The 25385-nt window shown below is 41.6% G+C and overlaps 1 protein-coding gene across 1 annotated transcript in view; it reads left to right on the top strand.

Annotated features, from left to right (window-relative positions):
* Positions 1-25385, top strand: part of C8a (complement component 8, alpha polypeptide) — a 67586-nt gene that overhangs the window by 12307 nt on the left and 29894 nt on the right. The window contains 5 exon segments of the mRNA XM_005398770.1: positions 13632-13726; positions 15217-15249; positions 16864-16925; positions 16928-16956; positions 22620-22764. Coding sequence (XP_005398827.1) covers positions 13632-13726; positions 15217-15249; positions 16864-16925; positions 16928-16956; positions 22620-22764 — 364 coding nt within the window.

Genomic DNA, 25385 nt, shown 5'->3' with positions numbered 1-25385 from the left:
TTTTTTTTTTTTTTTTTTTTTTTTTTTTTTTTTGGTACTAGGAATCAAACTCATGGTGCTGCACCAGCCAGGCAGGCACTGTGCTGCTGAGCCATAATCCCCAGCCTCATACTATGATTGAAATTCAGGGATTGTGATGCCTCCCAACTTGCCTTTGTTGCCCAGAATTAGTTTTGCTATTCTAGGTTTCTTCTGGTTCCAAATAAATTTTAGGATTGTTTTATATAATTCTGTGAGGTATACTATTGGTATTTTGATTGGGATTGCATTAAATCTGTATAACAATTTTGAGAGTATGGCTATTTTCACAATGTTGGCTCTTCTTACCCAAGAACAAGGGATTTCTTTCCATTTTCTGATATCTTCTTCTATCTCCATTTAAAGAGTGCCATAGTTTTCAGTATAAAGATCTTTTACTTCCTTTATTAGACTGAATCCTAAGTATTTCATTTTCCTCAATGGTATTATGAAAGTCATGGTTTACCTAATTTTTCTTTCAGTGAGTTTGTTGTCTGTGTACAGATATGCTGCTGATTTTTGAGTGCTGACTTTGTACCAATCTATAAAACTGATTTTGGTTATTAAATCTACAAGTCTTTTGGTGGAGTTTTTGGGTCTTCTCTGTAGAGTATCATGTCATCTGAAAATAATGATAATTTAACTTCTTCCTCACTTATCTTTATTCCTTTTTTCCCTCTTGTCTAATTACTCTGGCTAATGTGTCCAGAACTATATTGAATAGGAGTGATGATACTGGACATCCTTTTCTTGTTCCTGATTTTAGAAAGAAAGCTTTCAGTTTTTGACCACTTAATATGATGTTGGCAGTTAGTTTGTCATTGATGGTTTTTATCAGATTGAGGTAAAGATCATCTATTCCAATTTTTATATGGTTTTTTATGATGAATGGGTGTTGGACTTTGTCAAATGCTTTTTCTGTGTCTATTGATATGATCATGTGATTTTTGTCTTTGGCTCCGATGATATGGTATATTACATTTATTGATTTGCATATGTTGAACCATTCCTGCATCCTTAAGATTAGTCCTACTTGGTCATGGTGTATAATTTTCTTGATGATTCACTGAACTCTGTTTGCCAGTATCTTACTAAGGATTTTCACATCTGTGTTATTAGGGAGATTGGCCTGTAGTTCTCTTTTTGGGTTGGATCCTTCTCTGGTTTTGGTATCAAGGTATTACCTGCTTCCAGGAATGACTTTGAGAGTATTGCTCTCCTTTCAATTTCACTAAACAGTTTGAGGAGTAATGGCATTAGATCTCTAAATTTCTTATAGAATTCAGCAGTGAATACATCAAGTCTTAGGTTTTTCTTTGTTGTTAAGCTTTTAGTTACACCTTCAATTTCATTGACCAATATTGAGTTATTCACAATTTTTATATCTTTTTGATTCAGGTTTTGTAATTCATATGTATCGAGAAATTTGTCTATTTCTTTTGTGTTTTCCATCTTATTAGAACAGAGGTTCTCAAAGAAGGTATTAATGATCTTCTGAATTTCTGCAGGATCTGTTGTGATTTCACCCTTTTTCATTCCTATTTGCATGGATTTGAGTTTTTCTCTTTTTTGATTTTGTTGGCTAAGTGTTTATCAATTTTATTTAATCTTTCAAAGAATCAATGCTTTAATTGATTCTTTGTACTGTTTTCTTAGTCTCTATTGCATTTATTTCTCCTCTGATGTTTACAAATTCCTCCTTAGTACAAGCTTTGGGCTTGACTTGTTCTTCTTTTCCCAGAAGTTTGATGTTCAATATTAGCCTGTTTATTTTATGTGAAAATTTACCACTATAAATTTCCATCTTAGGACTGGTTTCATTATGTCCCATAAGTTCCAGTATATTTTATTGGTGTTGTCACTAGCTATAGATGCTGTTTAATTTCTTCTTTAGTTTCATCTGTGACCCATTGGTTGTTCAGGATGGTGTTACTTAATTTCCATGTGTTTATGGAGTTTTTGTGGTTTCTTTTGCCATTAATTTCCAATTCATTGCACTGTGACCTGATAATATGCATGGGATAATTTCAATTCCTTTGCATTTGCTTTAGAATGTTTTATGAACCATTATGTTGTCTACTTTGGAGAATGTACTATGTGCAGCTGAGAAGAATGTGCATTCTGACACTGTGGGCTTTAATATTCTGCAGACATCTACTAAGTCCATTTTGATCACAGGTTTGGTTCAATTCGTATATTTCTTTGTTGATTTTTTTGTCTAGTTGATCTATTTGTGACAGTGGGGTGTTAATGTCCCCCATTACACTTATATTTGTGATTATTTGATCTTTTGTGTCTGTTAATATTTGTTTTATATATTTAGATACACTAGTATTTGATGCATATATATTTATGATTGTTATCTTTTTCTCTTGATGTTTTCCCTTAACAAGTATGTAGTGACCCTCTTTGCCACGTTTGATCAGTCTTGGATCAAAGTTCACCTTATTTGCAATTAGAATAGTTATCCCTGCTTTCTTCTGTGTTCCTATTTCATGAGGTATTGTTTTCCATCCTTTGATTTTCAGTCTGTGAATTTCTTTTTGAGTTAAATGTGTTTCTTTATGCAGCATATTGTTCGATCTTGTTTCTTGATCCATTCTGCCAGTGTATTTCTTTTGTTTGGTGATTTGAGACCATTTATATCGATGTTGTAACTGATATGTATTGGCTTATAATGGACATATTATTTTTCTGTTCTTGGCCGCCTGCCTTTCTCCTCAGTTTAGTTGCTTACCTTGCCTGTTGGCTTCTTTCTATTGGTGTTCTTGTGGTCTTTGGTATCTCTTACTAAATTATCTTTCAGAACATTTGGTAGAGTTGGTTTGGTGGTCATGTACTTCTTCAGTTGTTCTTTGTTATGGAGGTATCTTTTTTTTTGCTTTGATTCTGAAAGATAGTTTTGTGAGATACCTCAGTATGGGTTGGAGGTTGTTTACTTTCAGGACTTGAAATGCTTCACTCCAAACTCTCTTTGACTTAAGGGTTTGTGTTGAGAAGTCTGCTATGATTCTGATGGGTTTTCCTTTACAGATGATTTGTTTCTTTTCTGTAACAGCTTTTATTATTCTATTCTTGTCCTGAATTTCTGGAATTTTGATTATTATATGTCTTGCTGTGGATTTATTTTGGTCATGGCTAATTGAAGTTCTATATGCATCACTTACTTGTATGTCAATTTCTTTTTCCATGTTTGGAAGTTTTCTATCATTACTTCTGTGAGCATGTTTTTCATGGCATTGTGCTGTCTCCTGCTTTCTCACTGACTCTGATCAACTTTATGTTGTTCTTCTTTGCATCATCTTTCAGCTGTTAGATTGAGTTTTCATGATCCCTTGCTCCGTTTAAGAAATCTCTCTTTTCGTGGTTGCTAACTGCAATCCTATCTTCTAGGCCTGATATTCTGTCCTCATACTGGTTCAATTGGCTCTGTATACTTTCAGTGAAACTTTTAATCTCCTGGATATTTGAATCATTTCATGGATTCCATTTCTTTTGTATGTTGTGCATTTGTTGTTTTCAACATTTTTCTATGCTCTTCTATTTTTCTTTAAATCTGTGTCTACACTAGATACACCATGCAGACCCTTAATTTTGATCCTCATCTCTTTTTTTTCCAGAGACATTATTTCTGATTTGATTGTCTCTATAACCTCATTCCACTGGGTTTTTTTTGTTGTTGTTGTTTTGTTTTGTTTTGTTTTTTACTTCTGCTGGTATAATTTCAGCAAGTTCAGGGTAGCTTCTTGTTTCCTTTATCCTGTTGTTCCTTGAACTTGTCCTGGGTAGGCTGGAGGTCTGGGGTTGCATTTTGCTCCTGTATCTTATCATTTTCTATTTTTTAAATTTTAATTTGATTTTTGTGTTGATTCTTGTAAATTGCATATGGGAGATAGTTTTATCACAAGTATTGAAGCTTTCCTAGGAAATGTCTATTTTTCAGAGATGTCTTCTATGTGTAGCTGCTCTTGGTCTTTTTGTCTGTTCTGAGGTCTTACCTTATCAGCTTATTAGGGATGAGTAGTTTCTATCCATTTGGCTCTGCACCCAGTCTTTTGGTGGTGGATTATGCTGATGGTTATGACCTCAAACAATCACAATATTTTCATACAAGAGAGAACAACTGATTATAATAGGTATGACGCCCAGGCAAATTTAGTATTATTACTAATACAGAACCAGCAAGTGCAGCCTAGAAACTGACAAACTCTGGTAACTATTAGTTTGGTACTTTTAACCATAGTAGCAAGATCTACAATTATATAATAAAATTTATCATAAACCAGGAACTTGCATACAATGAATTTCCCTTAGTTGAATGATTTTACCCTGTGTGTATAGGGGGAGTGTGGGATTTAAGAGGGATAGGGGCCAAAGCAGAGAGACAAATGAAGAGAAACATAGTAGAAGCAAGGCTGGAGGACAAAGGATGATCACTCAAGCTTTGGGAAACTGGAGAAGAGGGCAGGAGAGAAAGAATGAAAGAGAAATCAAAAAACTATGTAACAGAAAGTTTAGTGAGTGTTCACTTGCTTGAAAATATAAAAACATCAAGAAAGAAATTTATGGAAGAGAGAGAGCAGAGGTAAACAAAGCAAACAATAAAAAAGAAAAAAGAAAAAAAAGACAAAAAAAGGAAAACAATACAGAGAGAAACTACTACAACTACTACTACTAATAATAATAAAAATAACAATAATAATAGTTCCTCTGGTGTCTGCAGTTCTGTGGTAGTGTCCAAATCAGAGCCTAGATCTGTGCTGGGTAACCCCACCATGCTTGCAGTAGGGTTAATGCTGGATGTGGGGCTGATCTTGGCTTCTGGATATGGGGGCTGGGGCCAGTCTTCAGCCAGTAACTTTCCATATGTCCCTTGGCAGCCCATCCACTCCTTACCCTGTTTGTCTCTGGGTCTCTTTCCAAGTTGCTGTGGTACCCTCAATTAGAGACAGCCCAGGGCTGCTCCCATTCCCATGTACAGTTGGCTCTCCTGGATTCTCACACAACCTCCTCTGTTCCACTTGCACTGGCATGTCTCTGTCCTCTCGCATTGCTTATTGTGGGGTGTGGGGGGGCAGAGTGCTGTGAGCTGACTCTTTGCTCATGCTGCCACTGTGAAGACAGCCCAAGGCTGCTCAGTCTCCCTTCAATCTCCTCTCCTACAGAGGGGTGCAAAACTCCCAGTCATTACTGTGCCATGGCGCAAGCCTGCTTAAATCCCATGTGTTAATGTCCTTCTTTCTAGCCAGTAGTCATGGGGCAGGATGGGTTATGCTGTTCCTTTCACTACCTTCACTGCCATGCTGCTGTGTTCCCCAACCTTGTTACCTCTAGAGGTTCCAGTTAGCTGGTCTGGCATAAGACAAAAACAAAAACCTAGTGTCTGGTCAGGGAGGAAGGAATTCCCTGGTCACCTGCCCCTATGACTGCTAGTGAAATTTGCTGCCAGGATAGTGTCTGTGTTTTTAGTTGATTTTTTTTTGTATAGCTCAAATGTGGCTCCTCCCCTGTTCACCCACGTTCGAGTCTACCATCTTGCTATTTGTTTTCTCTTTGTTCCCTGTCTTCTTTGTTTCTATTTTTTTCTTGTTTTGGGATCATCTTTTAGTTGTAACATTTTTTTCCAATTCCAAATTGTTATGTTAACTATTCTATTTTTTTGTTGTTAAAATTCTAAGATTTGCAATGCCCTTTGAATTATCACCGCCTACCTTTAAGTAATATAAATATTAAAAATATTCTGATATTTTCATTCCACTTGAATGATTTCCTTTGATATTTATTGTAGTGCAGATCTTTTGATGATGAAATTTTTGTTGTTCTAAAAATCCTTATTTTGCAGGATATCATTTGAAAGATACTATATTCAATATAAAATTTGAAATGAATAGTTTCTTAGCCTCCTTTTTCCACATTATTTTAGAAATGTCATTCTGTTATCTTCTGGGTGACACAGTCTGAGGAGAAATCTGCTTCATTCTGTTTCATGTGAGATGGTGGTACCTCAGTTCATAAAATTAATTCCTTCCATTATTCTGGTTGCAGAATTCATGTCAAGATTCTGGTTGCAGTTGTAGTGGGAATGAACTCTGTGACTGGAACTGTGGAAAGAATTAAGTTCGTGGACCAAAGTTTCATTGTATGTTCTTTTTTTTTTGACCTCTTTTATGATTTTCTATTTATCATAGATTTTTGGTATTTCATCCCCCAGATTAGTATTAATACAACTACTAGGCCTACCTCCCACTCACCAAAAAACAAAACAAAGCAATTCTTCAAAAATAAGCATCTGTTTGGATAAGATGAATTTGACTTGATATAATTCTGTAGGTTTATAGTTTTCATCAAATTTGGGATTTTTTTGGCCATTTTTTTTTTCCTGGTACTGGGAATTGAACTCACGACCTCACACTTGCCACAGGTGCTGTGCTGCTGAGCTAAATCCCGAGCCCCTTTTGGCCATTATTAATTCAGATATGCTTTTTGGCCTGTCCTCTCTCGCCTCTCCTCTGACAGGCCACTTTGTGGAGATGCTAGAATGCTCGGTATGGTCCACAGGTCACTGAGCTTGGTTCTATGTTGTTGCTAGTAATCTTTCTCTCTTCACCTCATTTTGCTTAGTTTCTATAATACCTTCAAGCTTATTAATATTTTCTTTTGCAGTGTTTAATGTATCGTTAACCCTCTCTAGTGAAATTTTCATTTCTCCCATTATAATTTTTAGCTTTAAAAGATTTATGATACTTTCTTTTATCTTCCTTCTTCATGTCTATAATTATCTTTAAATAACTGAAGTTTGATTATAACTCTTTTGAAGTTTTTGTTTACTATTTTGATTATTTCTATTTCACAAGTCTTTAGATTTAGGCAGGAATTTGTGACTTGTTTAATTTACTCATGTTATGGAGAAAGAAACCAAACCATTAGGCTCTTTAGAGGGAAGGAGAGATTTCATTGACAGCCAGACCATTTGGCTGGCATTTTATGAATATTGGCCAAATTACTCATCATTACATCCTCTAACATTATTGTTTTCATTATTCTCCTAATGGAAGGTCAGAGAGGAACAAATTGATTTGCTACATTCTGAGTCACAGCACTACCTAGAGGCATAATCAGATATTTTAGCACCCAGATTAGTATTATTACAACTACTAGGCCTACCTCCCACCCACCAAAAGACCAAACAAAGCAACTCTTCAAAAATAAGCATTTGTTTGTATAAGATGAATGTTTAATTTTGAGGTAGAACATCCAAAGAGTTTCACACTAAATTCAACCCAATATTGTCACTGATAAAGGTAGAATTACTTAGGGGAACTGAAGAAATGTGAGTGAAGAGCCCAATCTTAGAAATCAAAAATCTAAGCACTATTAAAACATCTGAACCTTTTTGGCTTGTCTTTAAGTGTATATCCATCTTTCTCACATGAACACAAATGTGGCCATCTTTTCCAGACTCTCGGCAAAAATCAAGTTCATGAACCACTGCATATCTACATAAGTACTCTGACAATGTGAATATTTCCAGTAGTTGTCCAGATGACAGAAAATTAATATGCATTCAAACAATGTGAAGTTTAAATTAATATAAATAGTTGGAGTACCACCTGTGACTCAGAACTAAGTCACGGTAATACAGAGACTTTTGTTCAGGGTAACAGGAAACAAGCTATATAACAAGTAGTCCTGGGTATGGGCTAGGCAGTCTGTCCAACATGGGATTTAAGTCTTAATGTCACCACTTTAGTGCCTTCGAATTTACATTGTACAAGTTAAGTTCTATAAGCTTTGAGTTTTTATTGCTGTGATTTATTATTACAAAAATACATACTTCATAGAATTTTTGTCAGGAGTTGAGAAAGTTCACATAAGTACAAGTACAGAACCTGGCATGTGGTAAGACTTTAGGAAATTATTCTAACTGTTCTATTTTCCTTTTGTCATGAAATCATCATAGTTCATCTTAGAATACTAAAAATACACATAGGCTTTGGAGTCAAATGGCCTGGATTGAATCCTGGCTTTGCCACTTACTACCTATATAGCCTTATGTGTTTTTGATACAGGGGAAAGAAACTCCCAACCTACTAGATATGTGAGATGAGTTCATGTTCTCTAAAATCAGAGATTTTTAGGAATAATGGAGGTAAAGAGCAGAATATATTTACTGGGGGAAAGAAAGCTTCTGTCTGAGAGAGAGAGACAGAAGGGAACCTGGGTGGGTTGCCAAGGAACCTATCTATTTTTAGGGACTTTTATAAAGCAAACCACAAGGTAAGGCAGGTCCAAGGTGGGAGACATGGGGACTCATAAGGTGAGCATGAGGTGGGACAAAACTGTGATCAACCAATCAGATTACAAGCATAATTTCTCAGGTAAAATTGATTACATCAGGATCAAATATGGAAGTGAGTCACATAGCAAGCAGGCAAGAATACAGAGCAGGGTCTTTTCCTGTAGGGGATTGAATTAGTGACTCTTCCTGTCTTTCTCAAGGTGATAGAGACCTATTTAGAATATCAACCCCTGACGTATATCTTTAGGGACGCATGTGGGTGCATTCATTTTATCTTTTATCTTGAGGTCTTGCCCACAGCTGGAGGTGTCTGTCTCTCCCACAGTTGTAAGGTATCTCATCTTCTGCATGGGCTCATTTTGAGGGTCTAGTCCTGTCTGACAGCCAATAATATTTCTAACTCAGTTGCTTACAACAATTTGATCTATAAAATGGGTATAATAATCTCTACCCCACAGAGTTATTGTGAAATTTTAATGAGGTAATATACTCATAACACAAATTTTGTTACTGAGTTCTTACTACATACAGGGACTGTACTCAGCCTTGGTGCACAGTGGTGAACAGTATGTCATGATCTCTCCCCTGCAGACGTTCAGTGTGGGGGTAAAGTATGAGAAGGCCTATGTACTTGGTACTATGTTGGCACAGGGCAGGCAGGTCCAGGAAAGATGTCCAGAGGAATCAAATTAAAGTGAGACGTTTCAGCAGGTGAATGAGGGCTCATTGGGACGTTGATATGGAAGAAAAAGCATCGTCAAATACTGCAGTTAGAGGTTGCCACATGTTGGCCTATGAAATTCTATGTGTGCCTGGCTCACTGAAGGCCCCCTGTTTTGCATTCTTTCTGTCATTCATTTAGTACAGAAATATTCTAGGTATGCTTGATGGTAGCTATTGAATTAAGCAGATAATATTCCTACCCTGGTGGAATTTATAAGGTAGTGATGGCATGTATTGTAAACATGTAAACAACAAATTTCATTAATGGTTATGATAAGGAATCAAATGGGGTCCTTTGATAGGAAATAGAGTTGTCCAAAGAGAGACTGGTTAGGGGCTTCTCTGTGGAGGACACATTTACAAGGAGGGTGGGGAGAAACCCTGAGAAGGGAGAGGGAAGTGGTCAGCCACACATGTGGAGTAGGGGGATGCAGTGTGTAAGCAAGAGAGTGTCAGAGAGGTGAGCAGGGCCTGGGTCGGTCTATAGACGAGCAGAGAGCACAGAGATCACACAGGGCATTGCGATGAGAAATTTGGATTTAGTCTCTGTGTGATAATAAACAAAACACGGAAAAACTCTGGATTATTTGAGGTCTCAGTTTTTGAAAAAAATATCATCCTATTTGCTGTGCAGAGAATGGGTTAGAGGAAAGTGATGTAGAATGTCAGGTCGCAGGGGACACCCCAGATGAGCTGGGTGAGCGATAGTGGTGAATTACATTAGTTTGCAGTAGTGGAGATAGGCAGAAGGGAAGATGTTTGAGATACATTCGGATGGCAAAATTGACAGGAATTTCTGAGGGATGGGATATGATATGAGATGGGATGGGATATGAGAGTGAGGAAAGAAGAAATGAAAGATCACCGCCAGGTATCTGGCTTGAAGCATCTGTGTGCATGGTGGCTCCATGCATGATGTTAGGAGAGTGGAGAGAGGGTTTGGTTGAAGGAGAATCAATTAAGGGTTTAGACTTGGGGCCATAAAGCCTTCTGTGCATGAGAGGCCACTAGCAGAGATGTAAAATGGGGCAGTTGGATAAACAAGGTAGGGTTACAGAGGAGTGGTCTGGGATGGAGATCTAAATTTAGAAGGCATCAGCACAGATGGTCTATAAAGCCACAGCATGAAGCTCACCTTCTGAAGGGTGAGGACAGCAGATGATAAGAAAAGAAAGGCAAGAGTGCACCTTTAGGAATTCCAGTTTTTAGAGAAGTTGAAAAGAATTGGCCAAAGAGGTAGAAGAGACAAGGAAGCATGGTGCTGGACGGCTTTAAGCCTGGAAAGTTTTCATGAAGAAGATAGTGGCTAACAGTAGAGGCTGCTGAAGACTGAGCACTTTCAAGTCAAATGTAAAATCTCTGCATTTCATGTTGTAATTCCTATGTAACTGAAGGGGACTGGTTCAAGGTTATATGGTTAGTGATAATCAGCTATGAGTACAAACACAGCCAATGTATTAGGAAGACCTCTGGCAATAATCTAAGACAGGCTTTCCGACCTGCTAGGTTAAGACGGATAGTTACATTACTTATTTTGTTGTCTAAATTGCAGAAGCAGCCATATTCTGGGGTCAATAATTGACTTGAAGCTTATAATGTACCCAACTCTAGATTTTAGGCCCTTTGCCCAAGATACCAATTTATGTTAAAAAATAGATGAGAAGTGTTTCACTAGTACACAGCCTTACACAGAGTACATTCTTGGTGATGATGGAGGGATTTGATGAGCATGTGTGGGGGAGAGATAATGAGGGAGAGGAAATTAACATGTGTCCTAGGCTTCTGCTCAGGCTTTACATACACGACCTCACTCAGTATTCAAAGTAGTCCCCCAAGGTATTATCCCTGGTTTTCAGCTGTAAGAGCTCAGTGAGTATCAAAAACTGAGTTCAAAGGCATATTTGGTAGACTCTGAACCCCTTTCTGCTGTGTTATGTGGTCATGCAGACATTGCATGAAGAAATGATCTGTATTCAAAAGTGAGGGGAAATGCTAGATCATGTAAAGTAAGATGCAGAACTTCTAAGAGCTTTTAATAGAGTTAGGTATTTTAAATTTCCTAGAATGCTACATGTAAGCAGTTTTTACAAATTAAGTTCACCATTGAAATTTTCTTCTCTTTCTCCCTGTCTTGTGTGCATATTTCAAGAACTAATACCCCTTAGGGTACATTTTAAAAAATCTGCAACAACTGTATCTTGACTTGTGCAGTTTTTAAGATAAAAATACTAAAATCCAGATAGTCAAACTATCTGGTGGTAGAGCAAGTTAGAAGCAAACTAAAAGACTAGACTCAAATGCTCCTGAATCCCAGTGCTCTATATTAAATAGCTAATAATTGAGTATATTCTCACTAGCTGGAAAATGCTTTAAAATATTTGCCAATATTTTCTAGGCTACAGAATTGTTAATGGACCTTTAAGTGTATTGGTTCATTTTGTGTTGCTATAGAAAATATGTAGGGCTGGGTACTTTATAAAACATGAAATTTGTTTGACTCCTGGCTGTAGATCATGGTGCTGGCATCTGCTTGGCTCTGGTGAGGGCTTCTAGCTACATCACAACATGACAGAGAACATTAGGTGAGAGCAGATGTGGGAGGGGAAACACTACAAAACAGGAAGTGAGACGATAGGAAGGGGCCAGGCTTGCTGTTTTATAATTACCCATGTTCACAGGAACTAGTTCACTTCTATCACTCACTTCTACCACATGGAATGGTTTAAAGAATCTAATCGCTTCAAGATGGTGGTGCACCTTGATGTGATTACAAGATATAAAATTCATCACAGATTTCCTCTCTACCTCAATTCCTTCATCACTTTGAGACTCATTGTCCTTGTAATGAGCCACCCCACATTCTGCCCTCTTTCCTATTAATGACATAGGATTAATCCCTTCCTGAAGGAGGTACCACCATGATGGAATTACCTTCCACCACCTCACACCATCACACTGGAGACCAAACCTCCAGCATGTGAAGCTGTGGGGGAATGAACCACTCTAAACTATAGCATTAAGTAATTTAAAAATGGATACAGTTCCTTTGGAAAGTCATTTGGCAATATGTGTTATAAGCTTAATATTAGTTATCTCACTCTGTGGATATATTCTTGAGTAAAAACTCAGTACAGTAAAACTGGGGGGTCAATAATCTATTCATTTCATATGAAGGAAATGGAAAATGTGCAGTTGTAAGTAGTTTACATTTCTGCTCTACTATTAAGTGGAAAAATTAGTATGTAAAATGTTATACTCAGTGTGATCTCAACTAGAATATTAAAAGAAAGATTAGAGGAAAATATAATTGTCTCAATTACTTTCTCACTGCTGAGGCAAAATACCTGACACCCAGTGTTAAAGGAGGAAAGGCTTATTTTAGCTCACAGTTTGTAGAGGTTTCAGTCCATAGTTGTCTGGCTCCCTAGTCAGCAGGCAGAAGAAAAACAGCCCATGGCAGGAATTGCAGGAAAGCAGCAATGAGCCTGCCTTCTCTGTCTTCCTTTACATTCTACCTAGGTATAAACTTACTAATGGGCATCATCCACACCCAGGGGGGTGCTTCCATTTTCAGTAAATCTGTTCAGCCACACGCGGAACTATGTTAATCCAATCCAGTTACCACATACTCTTAATCAATAGTCACATACTCTAGATCCAGCCAATTTCAAAAAGCCCCACCTATGAGCCCCTGAGGCTCTGCAAGGACGTCTGGATACAAGCCATCACAATAACAAAGTACAGGATTTCAGTTAATCTTTCTTTCATAATCATTGTTTTCTTTAATGAGATTGCATTATTTTTATAATCATAAAAAGTAAAGTGCATTAAAAATTCTTTGAAATTACAGAGGAAATGTTGGCCACCTTGATAGCAGCTGAAGGCTGGAGCCCCATAATGATTTAATGAATGGCCCTGGTGGACCTCTGTACTTTGGCCTAAGTGATAGTACGACTGTGTGTACCTCTGTCTAGACATCATGTCACAAAGCTTTTAAAACTATAGCAACACAGCACTGCTCTGTCTAGCTTTTGCTTCCATCTATTAATACTGTTTCCTTCTATTTTGACATCATAATGCAGTCTCTGTGGGTTTCTAATGACATTGTCTTGACAGTTCTACAGTGAGATGCAGAACTAATTCGGGTTTCTTCTCCATTCCCAAACCTTCAACCTGCACCTTACCTCTAGAATCCTTCTTTTTCTCTATGTCCCCATGCACCATACTTTTATTATTAGCACAGTCTATCAGAAAAAGGACATCTAGGACAAAACCTTGAGTCATTTGAATTTCTGGATGTCAAGTCTATTTAATTAGATTCTAACAAGGAATCAGGTTCAAACAAACCTCTCAACAATGTCACTGCTATTTCCCCAAAACTGATTTTATTTTTCCCCTTTCTTCCATTCTGTTTTTTTTTTTTCTCTTTCATAAATACTTACCAAGCATTTTCCTTGAAACTGCTGATGATGGGTGGTGGGGTTTTAGTACCAAATATATAGACAGTATTTGCATTCATAGGGCTTAGAATCTGGTGGCAGAAATACAAGTTATATGGATGTTATAGTCACTTTTTTATTTCATATTTCAGGAGGCTGGTTGCCCAAGACCAAGACACAAGCAGATGCAGTGTCTGGAGAGGGTGCCTTTCCTGTCTTTTCACTGGGTCCTCACAAGGCAGGAGAGGTGAGGAAGCTATTTGGGATCTCTTTAGTAAGGACACTAATCCCATTCACAAAGTTTCACTCTCCTGACCTAATCAGTTCCCAAAGATCTGCCTCCGAATCCCATCACACTGGGGTTTAGGTTTCAACATATCCATTTCAGGGCCACATCAACACTAAGTCCAGAATACTCTTTTACTTTGGAAAAATATCTGCCAGAGAAATTATGGTTTTTTAGATATTTGGCATACATTGTCACAAAGCATATAGAGAGCCTGTCACTTCAAGAAAAACAGGTTAACATTATTTGTTACCAATAACAAAAATTTGAGCTTTCATGAAAACGTGAAAGTTATCCCCACCATGCCTTTGGTGAGATCACTGGTGATATTAAGAAGTTTGATTTTTTTACTGTTGTATGGTAGAATGTGTAAATATTGATAATATAGGCATTCCCAGTAAGCTGTTATTTTCTAAATTTTTAGTACATGACGTTAAAAAAATCATGCAGGGGTGCAAGATCCATTTGAGTGTACCCAGACCAATGGACTTTGTTGAACCTAAGCATGAAGTATGACTGACACACGTTCAGGCTCCACATTGCACTTATCATATGAGAAATTCCCACTGGTCACATTTTGCTGTAATACCAAAGAAAATATCCGCAGGAATCTGAACAGGGGGTGAGGACAGTCTTCTCTGCCCCACTCCATGATGGTGTGAGGCTGGATTTCTTTCAATGACATCCTTTAAAACAACATGTAGCAAGAGACTAAATGAGGAAGCAGGACTGACACTCTAGCTGCTCTCTGCTAAACCAGGCTCTAAAGAGATTTGCAGAAACACCAAATAATGTTCCTCTTCACACTAATTATTTACCTTGAAAATATTTTTAAATAAAGTTGTCTTATTTATGATAATGTGTAACGGGCTTATTATAATTTAAAGTGGATTAATAATTTTTTTAAAAAGTTCAGTTTTTCTTTTGAATTCTGTGGATATCAGCAGACACAGTCCACTTATCAGCTTGCTGAGATCTTGAATGGTGAGGAAGTGTGTAGGGGGTGCTGAGATGCAAGTTTGAGAACCAGTGTGAAAGACAAAATAGTTTCCCTGCCTGTTTCATGCCTTTTTGCTGAGGGTTTTGTCCTCAGTATTGTCATTTATCATAAGTAGCAGTTCATTGCCCGAGTAGCATGAAATTTGAAGCAATTCCTCTAAACTAGGGAGAAAATTGTGCTCTTGATCCTAGCCAGGGTGCCTGGCTCCCAGAGGGAGGCTGTGGCTATCTGTTCAGCTGGTAAAGAACCACTTTCCCCCTGGGGCCCCTGGGTGAGCTGGCTCTGTGGTGCTAGAGTGGCAGGGTGCTTGGAAGGAGGCTGGGGTGGGAAGCTTGTGGACTCTTCCCCAAGTGACCTGGGGAACTTTGTATCTGGGGGAGGCAGCATGGGCTAGAAGAAGCTCACAGCACTGGGGCAGCCAGTGTCTACCTTCTTCCGATCTGCAAACCAGGCAACGGCAGGAGGGGGAGCAGAAAGTGAACCAGTTGTTCAACTTTTTCTTCTGTCATCCCTGATCAATGACTGCAAGGTTTCCTTCACTTTAGGAATCTCAACTCCTTATATTTAAAGTAGGGCTAATCATATTTACCTCCCAGTATGTGATAGTGACTACATGGCATTGTTCAGGTAATGTTCCAGCATGTAATGTGAGATATGATCAAAGAATAAGGTGAATGTTTAAACTTTTCAAACTTATTACAGTAAAAGACACATTGCCATTGATTCTCCTCAAAATACTCTCTGTGGCATCAACACACGTATCCCGTCCTTCTTGCTACTGTCTGAAGCAGTTCTGGAAGTTCTCTTTATGAGGGTCTTTAGTGATGCGGTTGTGGCTGCCTCCTATCCTGAACTGATCAAAATTGTTTAACTTTTGTACCAATTTTGACTTTGGGGGAGAGCCAGAAGTACCAAGTCTGGTGAATAAGGTGGATAAGGAAACACTGTAATGTTTTTATTTGATAAAATTTGTCATAAACATTTTGAATTGATTCAGGGCATCAAGGTAGTCAAGGAAAGACACTCACGAAACAGGACTTCCAGAACTGCTTTAGAAAGTAACAAGAAGGATGAGATAAGTGTGTTTGAAGCCAGGGAGAGTACTTTGAGGGAGATTAATGACAACGTGTCTTTTATTAAAATATATTTAAACATTTTTCAAAACTGTAAACATTCACCTTATTTTTTGATCACACCTCATACTTAAAGTCAACTTTTAGTAAACACTTCATAAGCATTTTAGCATCCTTTCAATAACTCCTTTTTTCTTTTTTCAGTACTAGAAATCGAATTCAGGACCTTGCACTTGCCAGGCAGGTGCTGTACTGCTGAACTATATCCCCAGCCCTCAATAACTCCTTTAGGTAATTTTTTTTAGCATGTGAGAGACAGGGTCTCTCTATGTAGTTTAAGTCAGTCATGAACTCACTACGTAATCCAGGCTGATCTCGAGCTTGAGGCTATCCTCCTGCCTCAGTCTCCTAAATACTGGGATTGCAGCCATGCTCCACCACACCTGACTTGGGTTATGTTTTTTTGATTGTTTGGTTTTTTTTGAGACAGTCCCTCTCTATGGAGTTCACACTGGCCTTGAGCTCACTTTGTAGCTCAGGCTGGTCTCGAACTCACAATGATCCTTCTGCCTTGGCCTCCTGAGTGCTGGGATTACAGACGTGCGCCACTATGCCTGGCTCTGGGTTATGTTACTTTTAACATCATTTTATAGATAGGAAAACTAGCTCAGAGGGGTTAAATAACTTGATGAGGTTTCTAAAGTCAGCAAGGAGGTAAGATGGAAACTCAGTCATCTGACCCTGGACCACATGCTTCTGACCACTGTCCTCTGTACTTTGGTTTTTCAGAATGCTAGCTCTTCTCAGTATGCACCTTCCAAAACCAATAGTCGTTTGATCTGTTTGGAATGGATACAGTGTGAAAGGGATGCTGCACATACACCCTGCACTATGTTTGCACATAATGAAAGCACACTAAATGTCTATTCCTCCTTTCCCCTTAGCAGCAGGAAAATATGCACAGCTTTCTCCTTTGCTTAAATTTTGCACTTCAGAGTCAATGCAGGGCTCTTTGTCGTATTTAGGAAAGCAAGTCGAGCCATGGTCTCTGCAGCAGTTTCCTGTCCACTGAGTGATGGGTCAGAGTGGGCGATTGCTTTCCACGCCAGGACAGAAAGGTAAAGCACTGATGGTCAGTTGGGGAGAATCTCTTACTTGATCTGTGGACTAGGAATTCCAATGGAGATAAGTAACTGGTGCTGTAGAGTTCCAGGGAAAGTACCTTGAAATAGGAATTGGGGGCTCTGGGGCGCCTGGATGGTGACTCTTGCTTCTGCCTCTCCTGGAGTGGTTTATGAGGTATTATCGGGTGAGGCTGTGAACAATGTGTGTGCTACAGGCAGAAGAGCAGCCACTGGGTATGGGCACATTTGTCCCCAGTGGCCTTCCTGGGTTCTGACCAACCTGCTGCCCTCTAGTGAAGACCACCTGGAGGGTCTGAAGATGGCTTAGTAACAAGATGCTACATGGCTCACAGCCAGCTGAGTAACAAAATTGAATGTGAGAGGGGTCTGGGCATGCCGCAGCCATGTACTGGCACACTCACCCAGGGAAAGAGCAAGTTCTGTCTTGCTCCTCTCAGAGGTTTTGAATGATCTGAAGTGGACCCTCACCCCGTGGCGGATGAAGGGGAGGGGGACCTTGGGAGCCCTCTGCTCTGGTGAGGAGCAGGATTAAATGTCTAACTCCATTTAGCAGCACTGGCTCCCAGCGATGCTAGACAGCAGCCTACCTCCCACTGGCTCATGGTGGTGGCCCAGGTGGGCTGTGTCCATGTCCCTCCTCACTGTAGCCACCCACTGCCCTTATGTCGTCTGTTGGCCACTAGTGTAAAGTTCACGTGTTTCAGCATCGGTTCTGCAGCTTAGATCTGGCTTTGCCTCCTATCTGCTGCATCACTTGGGCATGTTTTATGCTCACTGTGCCTCAGTTTCCTTATCTGTCGATGGGAGTAGTAACAGTACCTGAAGTATAGAGTTATCCTGAGCATTACATGACTGACGCATGCAAAGTACAGGAGACATGGCACGTGTTTGAGAAGCATGGAGCTGTTTCTGCGTCAGTGCCCTCCTCTCTGGCTTGCCTCCACGACCTTGGGCCAAGCCCTGTTCTCTGCGGAGGGCCGGCCTCCCTCCAGACCCAGGCTTCGGCCGGACCCACAGTTGCTCTGTGGATGTCTTTTATGAGTTGTTCAAATATACAGGTCTAGAAAGTGGTGGAAACCCAATTTGGACCTAGTTTCTTCAGCTTCAAAGTCTGAAATTACTGTTTGGTTCCCTTCATCCGTGAAAAATGCTAGAGGCCCTTGGACTGCCATTGTTTAAGGTTTCTGACCCTCAAACTCTCATTTTTTCCTGAAACCCGCTTCCTTTTCCCAAGTCAGGTGTAACAAAATGTGCTGAACTTCAGGGCTTAAAATAATGGAAATGTATCCTCTCGCAGTCTGGAGACCAGGAGTTTGAATTGAAGAAGTGTCAGCAGGCCTACATTCCCTTTTGGAGGGTGTGGGGAGTCTGTTTTTGGTCTCTTGCTGTTCCTCCTTAGCCTGTGCCTCCTCGCTCCTTCTCTGCTGCAGGGTCACCCTGCCTCTCCTCCTCTGCATGTCCCCCAGATCTCCCTCCGCTCTCCTCTTGTGAGGATGTGGGCGTGGCATTTAGGGTCACCCAGATAATGCAAGGCAATCACATCTCAAAGACCTTCATTCTGTCTGCAGAGCCTTTTTCCAAACAAGGACACATTTACATATACTGCAGATTAGGATTTGATATCCTTGTGTGGCCATTATTCAACCTATTACACATTCTAAACTCAATTTTTTCTCATGTGTTTCAGTTCAGATAGCAGGTACCACAAGTGAATTGCTTACAGTTTAAATCAGAATTAAACTATCTCTTTAGTGACTCAAAAAGACACGTGTGTCTTTAAAGCAATCTTAAGATAATTAAATTCGGTTAATATTTAACTAAAAGACCACCTGAGTTTCTTTTCTTTAATGTGCTTCTGCCTCTAAAAATCACCCAAAGATGCACAGCTCTGGAAGGAAACATCATCTATGAACTAGAAAAGAAAATTATGTCATAATGACATTGACCATAGGCAGAAGCGTGGCAGATTCCCACAGGAGTATCAGCACCAACCTGCCTGGGGCCCCAGATCTTCATTATTCGATAGAAACCTAGAGAGCAGAGATCCGATGGAAATGAACCTGAAGGCCTACAGCATCAGTTCCAAGCATAGGAGGGATGATAATGGCTCTGGCAGTGGCCATTTATCAAATATGTACTATGGACCAGGCATGGCACTAATGCTTTAAATAAATAGATTGTGTAGTTGGACGTGTTCTGTGAACTGAAAAGGACAGATGCCCTCATCTACTTTGTGTAGGTCACATATTAAAGTGGCAGAGCCTAGATTTGAATCTTAGTCGGTTCACTTCCAAAGCCCTGGGAGGTTAACCTCAGCACTCAGAGGCTGAGGCAGGAGAATCATGAATTCAATACCAGCCTAGCCTATGTAGTGAGCCCCTGTCTCAAAAAACAAGCAAAATGCCAAATGACATCACAGTCACCTAATGCACTTCCTTCTGGAGCTGCCCTGCAGCTGGTATGGGATGGCAATGGTGCTGATAACTACCATTCCTGAGGTACGCCCCGGCCAGGCAGCATGTGAATGCTGTTACCTGTATGACCGCTCATCTTGTGACACTCACATACACCTCACTTTACAAATGAGAAAACTGAGGGCCTGAGACACCAACTGACTCACCCAGCAAAGTCTGTACAGTCAGGGGCAAAACTGGAGCTCTAAGCCAGTTTAAAATGGGATTCACAACAGCAGGTAGCCTCATGCACTTGTGAAGAGAAAGTGAGATGAAGAAGGTGAAGTGTGTGGCCACCATAAGCACCGAAGGTGGCTTCACTGCCCTTGTCATCCTGTGGGTAACTACATCAGTGAAAAAGCCAATAAACTTGGAAAGTGAGAAAGAGAATATACTCTACATGTGAACATTCGTCACTCCCTCGTTTGCACACTGAGGGACAGGCTTGTGGGGAGAAAGTGAAAATATTCTGATATATCAGCTGGGGTTCACTAAAGGCACAGATTTAGTATAATATATATATATGGATTTATTTACAATGGTCGCCCATGGAATCCAGGGTACAAGAATGCAAAATGGTTATCTGTATGCTAGAGGTCGGAGGATCCAGTGGAAGATCACAAGCCTAGAGCTCACTGCACAGGCCAGTGTGTATCCATGTTGGAAAGCCAAAGGGTCTGCTGAGGAGTGTCTGAGGAAGTATCTGCTGGAAGGCTGAAGGAACCGGATACAAATGCCCAAAAGCAATGGCAAAGTCTGAAGATGAAAGGGAAGACTTCTTCCTTCTTTCCCTTTTTATTCCATTCAGGCTACAAGCCTATTGGTTGGTGCCACTCACACCCAGGGTGGTCTCAATCCTCACTTTGTGCCCTACTAATCCATCATCCACAGACACAGCCAGAGCTTTACTAATCTAGGCAGTTCTTAAGCCAAGCTGACATACCACAGTTAACAAAGATACCTGAGATGCCCAAGTTGGTCATTAATTAATTAAATTGATTACTGATTCATCATTGGTCATTAGTTAAAATCTCCTTGCACTTCTGACCAGAGCAGCACTGTTAACTGAAAGGCAGGAAAGGAGGTCCCATTCTCACCTCGTTTTGTTTCCTTTGCCTCTTTGCCAGTGAGCAGCTAAGTAGAGAGAAGCAGGACTGCTATGGTGAGAATATGCTCTGAGGGCCCCCTAAGTCTTCAGTGCTGAAGTTTAATTCCCATGATGAGATATTAAAATGGTAGAGGCTTAACTCAAATATGACGTTTCAGGGTAGAGCCTTGGGGTGATTAGGCTTCAGTTAGGTCACTTGTGTGGAGCACCCATCATTGAATCTAGTGGCTTTATAGGAATAAGAGACAGACAGACACACACACTTTCTGTCTGTCACCATGTAAATATCCTGCTTTGTACCATCATCTTGGGGCTTTGCCAGAAAAAGAGCCACCCCCTTCCTGATAAGGAGCCTGGACCTTGTACCTCCATAACCATAAATGGAATTAATCCTCCTTTCTTTATAATTTGCCATGTCTGTGGTTTTGTGTTTTTGGCAAAAGAAAATGGTCTAATACAGGTTAGGAGCAGAAGGACACTGCCCTTCTCTCCAGCTTTTTCACTGGAATCATCTGGAGTAAGGATAGCGATTAGATGCCAGCGATCTACCAGGCACAGGGCCACGGGCTCCCTCCCACGTTTCTGCCACTTAGGTCTCACACAGTCCCCTCAGTAGGAAACGAAGCTTAGGAAATGTAAGTGACCTGCTCGCTGTCGGTAGGTGAGCAAATCTAGGATCTGAACTGAAGCCCACTAATTCCCAGGTTCTGTCAGCTTAGGACAAAAGTGAAGGAATCATCAGTCATTGCAATCAGTGAGGTCATCCGGGCCAGCATCTTACACTAAAGGCATGGAAACAGCGGTACAAAGTACCAGAAACGAATACTTCACACAGCAAGTGAAGGGTAGGTTTAAGTCAGGGATTCACTGCTGCTCGGTTCATGGCTTTCTTACTTAAACGCTAACATTCTTGCAGGAAGGGCTTGTGGGGCTGAACCAACATCCAGGCCAGTGGGCAACACAGGGCCACACATTTTCTTACTGGACTCTCTGTATGGATAATCTCTGCACAGCTTGTTTTGTATTATTACATTTTATCTCCTTGACTAGACTGTAATTATCTGAAGGTACAGATGGGACCTCAGATTTCTCGGAATAATCCTAGTTTCATCTTCCTCCTTTTCTACTGGACCTGATATCAAACACTGTATAAAAACATTACTATGAAACCCTAAAGTCCCAAGGCCAGTGTGCATTTTAATTCTTCTCTTCCTTCCATCAACCAATATGTATTCATCTGCAGTCAACACTAGACCCAGGGATTCAGATTATGACTTCGGCATTCCGGTTTCTCCATTCTTGGGTGGACTTTTTCTGAAGAATAGGCAAGGTGACCACCTGATGCCCGCATTCCCTGCAACTTAGGAAGCTTTCTTTCCAAAAATCAAAATACCCAAGGGATTAAAGCAATCATTGCAACTAGGCAGGTGTGCCTACCTGGTGGCCCAGCCCAATTAATACCCATCTTTGTGACTGCAGGGGTGAAGTCAGCCCCACTGGAACTACAGGAGACATAGCCCAAGGAAAGGGCATGCCATGATCAGAAGAAATGTCTCCTAAAGGTGTACTTGACACTAGTTGGTCAAGTGCCAGATATGTGAGGCTAAGTAGGACACAGTCTTTCATTCGCTGCCTGTAACCCCGTGTGCAAGTTGCTCAGAGATTGGTGGGAGCAATGGGTCAACAGTGGAGGCTCTTTCACATATGTCAAGTGCTGGGTGAGAGGGAAGCACACAGACTGCAGGGTATGTGGCTGAGTTGGGAAGCCCATCCAGGAGAGGACAACCATGAGTCTTGAAAGATACATGTAGACTACTGATCCTTCTCAGCAGTCTTCCTATTGAAAGGTCTTCGTTCCAGTCTGTCATTGGCTGTTGGGAGTTCTTATTCAGTATGCCAGCTGGTGACAATGCCACTTCTGGCGGCACACCACTGCTTGTGCACATCTGTCATGTGGAAGACAGCTTTGTAGGCAGCTCTCAATCACAGACACTACTCCTTATGTTGAGCTGAGACCTGCTTGCACAAATCTCAATTGATTGACAAGAATGTGTCTGGTTCACAATCTGATTTAGTGCTGATACGGGAGCCTCTTCCAGCCAGACAAGTTTGGGGGAAACATCTGCAGTGGTGATGTGTGGGACCAAGCCAGCTGCAATAGTCCTACACCTTGTCTAAGGCAACCACGGTGTGGACAAGATTTCCAGTGTAAAGAGACAGGTGAGTCGCATTCCAGGGGGGCACCAGCTATGCCTGTCAAACTTACCACACAAAGCACTTCCCCAGGGATCCTGTTAAAATGCAGACTGTAACCCCTTCCCCTAGAGGTTTCCTTTTGGCAGGGTTGAGATGGAGCCTAGGAACCTATATTTTAAACCAAGCCAGAAGCCCAAGTCATTTTGATTCAAGTCTGTAGGAACTCTTGCTGAGTCATTTAGAAAATGTGCAATTCATCCACTCATTGAGCAAGCACTTACTGGACACATATTATGTGCCAGGGAGTATACCACGTGCTGCTAAAACAAAGATGGAAACACTGCCCCTGACCTTTAGGTTCTCCTAGTCCATTTGGGAGAAGAATGAGGAATCGATGACAATGCCCTGAAATAGCCATTGTAATGGGCATGTGCTCACAGTTGCATGGGCCTCACTGGGACGTGCCAAGGCAGGCTTCCATGTGGCATGTGAGCGGAGGCTTGGGAAAGAAAATAGAAGTTTTACATGCAAAACATGGGGATTAGGGAACTGTCAATCCGTTCCAGGATATTCGCAGCATCAGAGATTTGGAAAGGAGGACAGGAGCTGGGGTCAGGCAGGTACCTGGGGGCTGGGCTGCGGTGTTTGGAAGGAAAAGGATGTGGAGCCCCTGGAAGATACAGAGTGAGGGTGATGGGATGGCCAGACTGGTGCTGCAGAGAGATTCCTGGGACTGCAGGACGGAGGCAGATTGAGCAAGGGCGGACAGGCCAGAGCTGGGCTACGGGTGGGAGTTAGTGAGGCTGTAAGGAGGGCAGGGGCCACGGGGACAGAGGGTGGGGAGATTAGTTCTGGGGGCACAGAGGCCTGTTTTGCAGGGTTCCTCTGGCTGCGCCTGTGAGCACTCTCACTGTCCCCAAGCGTGGCTTGCGTGGTCCTCATCCTCTGTCTCTGAGCAGGGGCCTCTGCTCCTGTCTCCCCTCCCACTCCGCTGTCCCTCTCCTTTCGGCCGATTCCACCTCCAAGGCTCCTCTGCGAAGCCACATCTTCCAAGAAACCTTTCCTAAGTTTCCAAAAGATGTCGCATCCTGGGCACAAGCTTCCTCCCTCGTAGCTCCGACCACAGTCAGCTTTGCACCACTGATGCCTGCGACATGGTGCCAAGAAAATGGGCTCTGCTCTGCTCTGAGGCAGAGAGGACCGAGAACCTCTGCTCTGCCATTGCTCGTTTCAACTCCCGCACTACAGCTCTGTTATCTATTGAGATTGAATCAGCCTTGATTCTCATTTCTCCTCCTCACTCACATTACATTCAGGCCCAGTTCCTTGACTGCATCACTCTTTTCTTCTGAGCCTTAATAAATTCAGTTCCATCCTTTTGGAAATGTGCTCCCCCACACCTCTAATCTGGCTAGCTCCCTACCTAGCCTGAGGGACTGAGTTAGGAACTCCCCCTCTCCCCTCAGTCTTATGTTGATGCCCTGATTTCCCTGGTGACTACTCAGAGATGGGGGTTTTAGGGAGGGAATTAAGATTAAATGAGATCACAAGGGTGGGGCCTTGATCCAACAGGATTGGTGTTCAAAAAAGGGGAGGAAGGGAAGAAGAAGAAAGAGAGAAGGAGGAAAGGATGAGGGGGAAGAAAAAGGAGGAGAAGGAGGAAGAGGAAGGGGAGGAGGAAGAGAAGGGGAAAGAGGAAACAGATTTCTCTTCTTCCACATGTGCATGGAAAAGAAGCCATGTGAGAACTAGAGAGAAGCAGCTGTCAGTAAGCGAAGAAGTGGGGCATCAGAAACCAACCATGAGGGTTCCTTAATTTTGAGCTTCCAACCACTGGAATCATGAGAAAATCCATTTCTGTAGTCCTTGCTAGCAGCTGGTGATAGACTGTGAAGGCATCCGAAGCACTCCAATTCTGGCAAGCATAGCCGTTCCAGGCAGGGCCGACAGACAATGCCCTGCCTGCTTGTGACCCTGCCTGGGCCAGCTTCTCCCCCTCCAACTGCTCCCAGACTCTCACTGACCCTGCCACCCAGCATGCACCCACCCCCAGGGTTGGAATGCTGCCAAGGCAAGAGCTCTTTGCCATCTCTGCTTCTGCAGGTCCAACCTAGTCCTAGCTCAGAGTGGCATCTTGGTATTTTCAGGTCCCCTGTTTGAGAGCAGGGCTTGCTTCTGACCTCAGCCTCTGTCAGAGCTTGTCTCCGCACTGCTCGCTAAACTTCAGCTGCACGGAGCACATCAATGTGGCTCTTTACACATAAAGCGATGGGGGGTTTGGTTATTGTCACTGTGGCCCAGCCCCATGGCAGCCCACTCAGGGAAGGGTGTGAACTCTGCCAGGCAGTGTGCTCTGTTAGAGGTTTTTGCTCTGCAATCGCAGCCCATCTAGCAGCTGGGATTGGCCCGTGGACTTGCACATCTAAAACAATGGGCACATGGAGCTGTCTTTCAGATTGCCATAACAAAATACTCCAAGCTGGGAAGCTTAAATAGCAGAAATGTTTTTTCACAGCTCTGGAGGCAAGAGGGGAAGATGAAGATGCTGGCAGTGCACCTTTCCTCTGGGCCCTCTCCTGGACTCCTACACAGCCTCCCCGGTCCTCATGCGTTCTTCCCTCTGTCCGTGGTGTCTGCACCCCAGT

The sequence above is a fragment of the Chinchilla lanigera genome, unplaced genomic scaffold, assembly GCF_000276665.1.
Source record: "Chinchilla lanigera isolate Chin_1 unplaced genomic scaffold, ChiLan1.0 scaffold00063, whole genome shotgun sequence".
In the NCBI taxonomy this organism is placed as follows: domain Eukaryota; kingdom Metazoa; phylum Chordata; class Mammalia; order Rodentia; family Chinchillidae; genus Chinchilla; species Chinchilla lanigera.
This window is presented reverse-complemented; position numbering and strand designations above follow the sequence as displayed.